At 32.5% G+C, this 10,429-nt stretch overlaps 1 protein-coding gene across 1 annotated transcript; it reads right to left on the bottom strand.

The window, feature by feature from the left end:
- Nucleotides 1–5,502: 5,502 nt before the first annotated feature.
- Nucleotides 5,503–8,994, bottom strand: LOC123917478 (remorin 1.4-like). Its single transcript, XM_045969211.1, has 5 exons — nt 8,563–8,994; nt 8,044–8,240; nt 7,753–7,945; nt 5,989–6,070; nt 5,503–5,915 (listed from the first exon to the last, which is right to left on the bottom strand). Exons 1-5 carry the CDS (start codon nt 8,586–8,588, stop codon nt 5,715–5,717), a joined length of 699 nt encoding a protein of 232 aa, XP_045825167.1. The 5' UTR covers nt 8,589–8,994; the 3' UTR covers nt 5,503–5,714.
- Between the last annotated feature and the right edge of the window lie 1,435 nt (nt 8,995–10,429).

Below are 10,429 nucleotides of genomic sequence, written 5' to 3'. Positions count from 1 at the left end.
TTTTTCATGTAACAAAAAAATAGATATTTTCGATCATTTTATAATTTATTGTATTTAAATTAGGTATTTTCTGCATACAAATGCACAGACTAATTCATCGAGTTTTGTGGATCCAAATTGATTGCAAATTCCTTTTAAGAGTTTTAACTCTGCTGTATGTCTAAGTTAGAGATCATACCCAAAAAAAAAATCTTATTTAAGTTGGAAAAGACTCGCGTAATCTCATTTATCGGGCGATCATTTTATAATTAAAACACTCCATCATTTGTTAATTTCAATTTAATAATTATTTTCAGCACTTACGCAGGTGTAAGAAACCATTAAGAAAATTATAATTAATAATTAATATTAAATGACTCTTAGATATATCAATGTGTTAGTTTACCTCTTGTCGCAGACCAACTTTTGAACGCAAAATGACAAACAACCAAACAAATATCAAATGGAAAGATTCAGAGGATTTTGATGTCACTGTCAAATTAAATTGCTGAATGAAATCGAAAGAGTAGCAGAATTAATGAAAAATATAGTAGAATAAAAGTTGAATTTTCTTTTGTCATATATCAAAGGACGGGGAGGAGGAAGGGAGTTTCGGGCCGATTTCAAAATGCGTTTACTTCCCCTTTCTGGCAGTTAGTGCACCACCTTTCAAGTTGACAAATTCGTATTACTTCGAAATAACTGTAAGAGCCCTTATTCTCGAACTCCTATAAAATGTCAAGTTTAAAGACAAAAAATTAATCCCCTTAAAATAAATAAATGGAAAATTAGAAATTATGTCGTTTCTCTTTGTTAAGTTCTTCTTTTTTAAAGACAAAAAAAGTTAAGTTCTTCTTTGTTAAGTTTAAAGATAGAATGCGTTTTTCGAAGTTTTTCTGCTTTGGAAAAAATTTGGAATGTGATCTTACCTGATCAGAAGTGTGCGACCGCGCCGGCGTTGATGTTTGCAAAGCCCCTGTTGAAACGGAGGGGGGTTGTGTACCTGCAGGCACTCCGACGCTCAAGTCAGTGAGAGTGAAATGATGGTTTTCTGTGCTAAAAAATGCGTACCTTACAAATGACAAGGAGTTGCGTTTATATAGCCCCCAACGCTGGACCAAGACCCTTGATGGCATTAATGGCCATCAAGTGGCTGCCGGAAAACGGCTTGGAGGCCTTGATGTGCAGTAAATGCTCATCATTCCGGTTAACGGCCGTTACGATACGTAAAAGTATCAGACCGTTGGTGAGTCGAGCAAGGCTCGCGGGCTCTTCGTGGTAGGCTAGCTCGGGACATTATTGTTTGACATCCTCTTCTGCTCGAGCATCTATGCTCGGCCCAGAACAGAATGTGTTTTCCGAATTTGAACTAGAAAAACTTTATGAGTGGGGAAGAGAAAAACTATTCTTCACTTCCTCTTATATATATATATATATATATATATATATATATATATATATATATATATTGTTATTAAAAAAAATAAAAAATCAATCATCCAACAAACATGGACAGAATAATACATTAGTGTATATCAAAACCATTTCTATTATCCTCATAGAAACTACTACAAAACCAAACATGCCTTGTAAACTGAATGCAGAACCTTGCATTGGTGAAACATAGGCAGAGATTAACACAACATTCAGGTTCAAAGTTAAATATTTTGATTTAGACAGATATAAAAACAAAATAAAATAATAGAAATTAAAATAACTCAAAATCTCGAATAAAAAATACAATCATCAATATGAAAGCAATAAAAGAGAAACAATATAGAGGATCTTGAAAAACATGAGGACAAAATGAAACCAAATTTGTTTATTTCTAACCATCAAATCTTCCTTTAATGTATGTAGAATATAATAGATAGACCTCCAATGCTAACATATGTATCAATCAAATAAAAGTTTACATGTCTCAGAACCCCTTTTGAATGAAGTTAATTCCATCAACATTTTTTGCTTTGCATTCATATCTACTATGTTGCTACACTTAATTGTCATGGTGTTTAGTACTTTTGAATTCTGTAAAATATATTTTGCAAATGGTAGCTGTACCTTGCCGCCTTCATAACCCGTCAAGCAACATATTCTGAGTTGCGACGAAAGACAATCTGGAACATTCGGTGGATCCTTCCATCTTTCGCCGTCATATAACTCGTAATGATGATTACAAATCTGACAACCATTCACACAATATTTTGTATTTCAAAAACTAAAATACATGAATTATACTCAAAAACGAAAAAAAAATAAAAATAAAATTGGAACGTCAACAAAACCTGAATGGTCAAACTTTGAAGTTTGTGGCATCGATCAAGCATTTTTAGCATCCAATCATATCTATTAGGAAAATATATATACCGAAATTTAATCTTAACCAGAACATCGACCCATGCGGTGCATGGGTCTGATTAGCGGTAACTTGGTAAGATATATAATGATTAATTAAAATATGATAATTCCAATAATGTAAGGTATATGAAAAAAGTTGAGTAACATAAAATGATAGTTCAACAATAATTTTGGAAAAATATTCATACAAAGAAAATTATGTTATATTATAGAAGACTTATTTATAGACCACATTCGAAGTCTTAGTCGTATCTTCACCGTCGTCATCGATGATCAATATTTTTAATCATTTTCTAGAAGTAACTCTTGAAATTGCAACATACAACTGACCATGTGAAAACACTGGCGACGGAAGATATATCCCAACATGCTTTAAAGATTGTCCCTGACTCTTATTAATAGTCATCGCAAAAGAAATCATTATAGGAAATTGTCTCCGTTGAAATTTAAAAGGAATTCTCACGTCAGATGGTGTCAGAGAAAATCTAGGTATGAAAACCTGATCACCAATATTACTTCCTGAAATAATTTTTCCTTCAAGAGCACGTTTTCCATTGCATAATCCTAATTTTTTATTCAAATTCCTTAATAGCATAACTGGAACTCCAACTTTAAGTCCTTGTGATTTGGAAGTCCCGACGTAGAAATCATGTTAAAAAATTCGGGAGTATGAACATCATCCACTGTTTGACTGTCTACTTTTTGTGTGATTGGAGTATCATAACTCAAATATGTTTTTTCTTCACCAGGAATTAAATCTAACATATAATCATTTATTGTGTCGACTATTGAATTTTTAGGAGCTAGTATAGCTCTATTTTGGAAATACGTTATATCGTTCATGTTTTGTAAAAGTTGGGGATATGTGCTTTCAACAATAGAAGCAAGAGGATCACCTGAATTTAGAATCAATAAATCTGATGGAATGTCGAGTTCTAAATCATCGTCATTGTCATCTCCAATTTCTCCATCGCCAACACCCAAAACCCATTCAGAAAACAATCTTCTTTGTTCAACGTCTGCACTCGAAGCACCACCGAGAAGCCTCATGTTTTTACTCAATGTTAAAACTTCACAAAAATTCCAAAGAACTGAAGAATTAATAGTAAAAAATGTTTTTTTTAATAGATTTCAATATTGTTGATGGTGTTATAGTATGAGAATATATATATAACTTTCCAAATCACACGTGATAATAACTTTCTAAATCTCACATGATAATTATTCTCTAAATTTATGATCCGGTAGAAAAAAAATCATTGATCAGGAAAGACATAAAAATATTTTGTGATGAATAATATAGTCAATAATAATTTTGATATGATATACTTTTAAAATTGATGGTGTTTATCAATTATTGCACATAATTTTAATCACAATTGGTATACTTGCCATAGTGGTTGGAAATATTGAAAACGGGAAAAACAAATTAGGGTTTAGAATTTGCTTGTGTATACAAGCTTATAATATAAAAGATGTGAATCAGATTATGAAACATAGGAAGCTTGGTAGTACTCCTCTTCATTTGAAAGGATGCTTGTCCTTGCGGCGCATTTGGTTGGGAGAAAAGAGAGAATGTGACACAGAATTGAATCCGGAAAATTGCTAATTGTATCTGCCATCTTGGTAGCTATGTCAGAACAAATGCGGCGGCTAGGGTTTTCCATTATTCATCTGCTAATTTTTTTCTTTCTTTGAGACTACATATTTGTAATTAACTTTAAGGAGTATATTTTTTTTTGACAAAACTTTTGCAAAATCTTTGATACGATTTTTATTTGTTTTCTCTGCCTCATCATTATCTTGTTTTTTCGTTTTCTTTGTTTATGTTGTGGAAATACTGGATTATCATTATCAAGGGATAAGGGAAAGAAGATAAAAAAGTCATAAGATGGAAAATATAGGATTTCTGGGTTTTTTTTTTATAAAAAATACTACTACTCCTAATATAAATTAAATTCTTGTAAATAATCATGAATTGAATATTTAAATAGTGAATATACTGAAAATGCCACGTCAGACCAAGTTATACAGTCGGCATCTACCACCTAAGCATAAATTGATCAACTAAGCTCAAAGTTTAACTCAGGGACTTTTTTTTAATTTTTTTTTGTTTGTAATTTTGCAGGGGTATAAATCAAAACGTATTTTTTGCGGGGGTAAAAATCAGAATGGGTTATATTTACAGGAACCAAAATCATATTTAAATCTATATTTTTTCATGGAAATATTTTTTTTTTTTTATGAAATTCACACACAATTTACAAGATTACATGTCCGAACTTGGATGAAAATGTCAAATCTAACAATATCGACATTTACATCTGAGTTGGATTTTTTTTTTGTATGGAGCTCGTGCTGATGACAAGATGCGTCTTCTAGCTAAGGTTTGCAAGAGCATTCCTCCTTTTAAGGTGTTGGTTTTCTTGTGGTAGTTTCTCCGAGATAGTGTGCTTATACCCAACATAATCTCTCTAGGCATAGGGTTATTGTGTACCCTATAGGTGTTTCATGTGTGTTTTGTGGGAACTCTTGGGAATCGGATAGTCATCTTTTTGTTACTTCTGTTTTTGCTTCTATGATGTGGTACAAGATCTGTAGGTGGTTAGGTTGGGAGTTTGTATTACCTCAAGATTTGCCGGGTCTATTCCCTGTCTTTGTAGATTTAGGGGATAAAATTAGGTTAGCTATGACTTTGATATGACAATCCGTTGTATGGTCCGTTTAAAAGGTTCGAAATAATCTTATTTCTTTCACAAGTTAGTGGACATTGAGCAACTCGTTGACAAGATTTAATTTTTCTGCTGGAAATTGTTTTATGCTAAGAGAGTTCTCCCATTATGAGTGGGTAGTGCAGCCCATCCTACTAGCTTTTTTTATATATATATTTTCGTGGATATATTTATATTTCGTGAAAATTCACACACAATTACAATATTACATGTTCGAACTTGGGCGAAGATTTCAAATCTAAAAATATTAGTATTTGCAAGTGAGTTTTTTTAATTGGAAAAAGATGATTCATATATCAAATTACCTCAACATTGGCACAAGGTGTGCACAACAAGGTAGGAAAAAAAAAGGTTAAGTGGTAAAAAAAAACCACACAATCAAAACAAAAAAACACCTCTCAAACGAATAGAAGAAGAAAAACAACAACTAAACTAGGTGGGCAATACAACATAACCAAGACATAAATTATATTGTTTCATACACTAATGTGTTTTATATTTTTTGGTTTACACACTAATGTGTTTTAGTGCATAATATAAGTACAATTTTATTGAATAATACATTTCTTAATTACAATCAAATATAAAACTTTAGAAACTGTATTAATTATACTATATATGAACAATTTGAGGAATAACTTGATCCTATAAAGATTTGAAACAGAAACATGTGACAGGAACTTTTCCTGTTTTTCTAATATTATTAGCTTTTTCTCTGACTTTCATCTCTTCTTTTCTTCTCTGGTCTTCCAATTCTTTAATTGCTCTTTGTCCAATCATATCAATCCTTGCTATTTTTCTCTTGTAATGTTCTATTGCATTTGCTCTATTGTGATCCAATTCATTCTGTAATTGCATTAGAAATGAGATCACATGTTCATGAAATTCAAAAGTAAATTCTAATAATTTTAATGCAAACCTTTTTCTTTTCCATGTGGAGTTTGGCTTGGATTCTTTTCTCACCTTCCCAAGAAAGGATTTGCAACTTCATTTTCTCATGCCTGAATTTTCTTGCATTGATAAGAATATAATAAATCCATATTTGTTGACTATATCTCTTTAATATAACTATTTACAAACAAGATAAGTTTTGTTGAAAGATTTAATTTTCAAAACTTTATGTAATTAAGATGAATTATTTGCTTTTATTACAATTTAAGAAAAACACTCTTTGGCATTAGTCACCTGGTTCCTAGGGAAAAGAGATTCCGGTAACCAGCCGCGAGGTTAAAAAAGTCTGATAAAAAATTGTTCTCATCAGGAATCGAACTCTGATTGTTCCCACAGTGGTTTTCTTTATTTAATCTTAACTCTACTGTTCTTAAAGGAAAAGTGAAGAGTTTGATAAAAAAAAAATCGTATAAAAAATTATGTTAAGTGGAGATTCAAACTCATTTTTCTATACTAAACGATTCGTCCTTATAATTGGAGCACATTAACAGTAGGGGTGATCGTATCCGAACCAATCCAAAATTAGAACCGCAAACCGAACCAATCCAAACTGAAACCGCAAAAAACCGCATTTAGTTTTAACCGCACGGATCATTTTTCTTCCAAACCGCACGGTTTGGTTTGGTTTGCGGTTTTCATTTTAGAAAACCGAACCAAACCAAACCAAACCGCAATATTTAACTTAGCTCTATCAACTATTAGCAATCAACCCAAATTGAGTCCATAAAACAATAGGTGCGCAGTCAAAACATATCATTTCACGCGATCTAGAACTATACTGTTGGTATTAAAAATAAGTTATTATGTATATGCATTTCTGTATATGCATATTGTATCATGTAAACAATAAAATAAATTAAAATTTTCTATGTTTATCTTGTAACAAGTTGAAAATATTGTAATATTTTTTATATCGTGATAAACCGCACAAACCGAACCAACCCTAACCGCATTGATTTGGTTTGATTTGATTTGGATGACTTTTTAAAAACCAACCGAACCAAACCGAACCACATGTATTTTTATCTCGCGGTTAGGATGACTTTTATACTCAAAACCGAACCAAACCGCACCGCGAACACCCCTAATTAACAGTTGAGTCCAATCCCTTAGTTAGGATTAGGATGGACTATGGTTTAAATGTGAACCACTAGTAGTGTTACAATTAGATGTATAAATAATGTATTAAAACAAATTCAAAAGTAACAGTATTTTGAAAAAAACTTTACCAAATGCAACCAAAAGATGTGTTAAAAATTTGATAATACTATTAAAGTTACTTCTGGCGCCCCCAAACAGTCATGGTCACCTCCTGAAAATCCCATTTTACTCCTCTCGCTACTTAGGAAGCGAGTGTGTAAATAGCAAAAATGAGGGGGGGAGGGGGGGGGGGGGGGGAAGAGTTCGCTTTCTAGAATGCAAATTGCAGCCGAGTTCGCTTGCTAGAATGCAAACTGCAGCTGAGTTCGCTTTCTAAATAGCAAACTGTAGTCAGTTCGCTTTCTAGAAGGCGAACTGCAGCTGAGTTCGCTTTCTAGATATTAAATTGTAGCTAAGTTCGTTTTCTAGAATGCGAATTCGCTTTCTAGATATTAAATTGTAGTTAAGTTCGTTTTCTAGAATGCGAACTCCATTTTTTCATGATTTTTTTCATTTGAATGATTTTTTTCCATTTCAGGAAGTGACCGACTATATTCAAGGGTGCGAAAAAGTTTAAATCTAATACTATTACCTCTTTTGAATCCTTTCTATCTTAGACTTTTCCCAAGCTTCTGCTTTTGCCTTGTCATTTTTTTTATTTACTATAACCCCATTTTGCTTTTGATACCCTCCTCTTGGGGATATACCACTTGAACTTCTAAGAGGTAAAGCACCTTCTGCTGTCCTTGTCTCTTGTCTAAATGGCCTTTTCATTGAAGTTTCACCTGTGTGGGACCCACGTAACATTATTCTTCTTAATAGTTTAAATATATTTTTTTATTAAATATATATGCTATCTTTAATTAATTAAATTTTTATTTACCATAACTTGGTTGCCTATTCTCCTCTTTTCCTCTTATAGTTAGGTTCTCTGTAAACTTTGGACTATCTCTTATTTTCTTCAAATCAAGCATCCCAGCTTCTTCTAATGAATAAATGGAAAAGGCAGTAGCTGCTATTGCAGCTACAAACTCATCATCTCTTGTATGCTTTTGTGGTTGTGGACTAGAAAATGATACTCTAAAATAATGCAAAAGTGATTTTTTGTTAGCAAACTAAAAAAATCTCAAATGTTTCTACATAAAAAATATCCGACCGTAACGGCATCACAAATCAAAACTTGGAAATTAGGCAAATCAATTCCCAGTAACAACCGTAGTCAGTAATATTCTCGGCCATTTGATTAAGATCAAACTGTCGAAATTTTCAATTTCAGATTTGTGAAAGTTACGATGTGTGAGTCATTTGATAATTATCTAACAACTTAGAAAAACATATACACTAAATTTTCAAAATTCTAATTATTTGGAATCCGAACTTTATCTAACAACTTAGGTAGTACCTTCTTTGATTGAGCCTATTTTCCATTTCTTGAAACTTGAAAAAAAAAAACAATGTCTTGAAATGTCTCCTATTTGATTTGATTGTAAATATGTGATTGAAGATAGATAGTAACTGTAGTTATTCATTTTCCACATTTATAATGGTGAATAGGACATGCAAAAGAAGCAATGTATAAAATGTGCTTTAGAAGTAACCTTAAGAAGAGGCAAAGAATCTTATTTCAATTAGTGTCAAAACACCACTTACCCAAACATGCACAAAAACCTCTATTGACAACTTGTTAGAACTTTTGGTTTCAAGCATTGCTTTCTCGCTAGAAAGACAACTTTAGCAAACAATTTTATTAGTTAATTTTTCAAAATGGATTGTGATTGATGAGAACATTACTTTCGCAAATATTCTGTAGATATTCCTCTTTCCCTTTGAATGGAGGGTATTGTCGCAAGTTCATATATACATGTGTGTATAAACCTAACATTTTCTATCTACGATTTTTTTCAATGACAAATATATTATTAATAAAATTCAAGTTTCTGCACAAGACAAACAAAAATCTGTAATATTTTCTATCTACGTTATAATATTCAATGTATCAATCAAGACAAATAACTCTCTTCCTCTCATATAAGTATCATTTTAGTATTCACAAGTCCTACTAATTAACTCAAGTGACAAATTATAAAATTGTTAACACAATACTCTAACGACTTTAGCTCAAAAAATGTTGCACCACACACTCATATAAAAGAGTAGGAGTGGTCAGGGATTTTGGCCAGATATCACATACAAGAAAGAAGTTTCATCCTATCAACCACATAAAAGTGATTGGTCGATAGGGTGAAACTTTGATCTTGGAAATGGTTTTGTTAGATAATAAAATAATAATCTATGTTATTGGGCCTATTAGGCCTATTAGTTTAAAGTCCATTAGGTTTTATTATATATTCTCTAGTAACCTTTTTGTAATGTTAAGCTATTGGTATTCTATTGAAACCCTAGCCGTCTCTTTCTCTTTTCTTATTTGTGTATCTCTAATTCTAACATGGTATCGAGAGCATGGTTTGATCCGCCTTGAACCGTTCGTCGTCGCTTCCGCTGCTTGTGTTCTCAATAGTTTGAGAATATTGTGATTATTTTGGTTTAATTTCAAGTGTTGGTCTTTTGAATATGTTTGTTTTTATGTTGTCGTTGATTTGTTCTTTGAAGCTTGGTGTCTCTGAATCGGTGTGGTTGTGCTTTGATCTTGTGCCTATGTGCTTTGTTTCGTCGCCGTCGGTTTGCATCTCACACAATTGTTTCTCTCAAGATGAATTATTTGAATGTTACAACTCTGTGCACTTGTGGCCGCATATGATTTGGTCTTGGCATATGGAGATAGTGGAGAAAGTATTTCAAGTTCAATTTGTGTTGGGTTTTGACTTTGAGTTATATCGGTTGTTACTGTGTAACATGGATGAATATAAGATGGATTGCAATATGTACGGTACTGATTGAACACAAGGAAGCTTGTCTTTTTTGACAATTTTGGTTTCTAATTTGTCTGATTGATTGCATTGCACTTCTCCCTATTGCACTTCTTCTGATTGATTGCATTTCTCCCCCTATTGCACTTCTCTTCTGATTGCATTGCACTTCTCCCTATTGCACTTCTTCTGATTGTATTGCACTTCTCCCTATTGCACTTCTTCTGATTGTATTGCACTTCTCCCCCTATTGTACTTCTTCTGATTGCATTGCACTTCTCCCTATTGCACTTCTGATTGCATTGCACTTCTCCCTATTGCACTTCTTTTGTTTGATTTGGTACGATTTGGATTGGTTGACTTTGGACCGGACTAGATTGGATGTTGGATTAATTTGATTTG

This window comes from Trifolium pratense, linkage group LG3, assembly GCF_020283565.1.
Source record: "Trifolium pratense cultivar HEN17-A07 linkage group LG3, ARS_RC_1.1, whole genome shotgun sequence".
NCBI lineage: Eukaryota > Viridiplantae > Streptophyta > Magnoliopsida > Fabales > Fabaceae > Trifolium > Trifolium pratense.
This window is presented reverse-complemented; position numbering and strand designations above follow the sequence as displayed.

Excerpts from the sequence above, each read along its gene's own strand:
- LOC123917478 (XM_045969211.1), bottom strand. The coding sequence starts at position 8,588 with ATGGAAAATAGGCTCAATCAAAGAAG. Across the intron at positions 7,946-8,043 it reads GAATAGGCAACCAAGTTATG|GTGAAACTTCAATGAAAAGG; the intron begins GTAAATAAAAAT and ends GGTCCCACACAG. Across the intron at positions 5,916-5,988 it reads TCCACATGGAAAAGAAAAAG|AATGAATTGGATCACAATAG; the intron begins GTTTGCATTAAA and ends ATGCAATTACAG.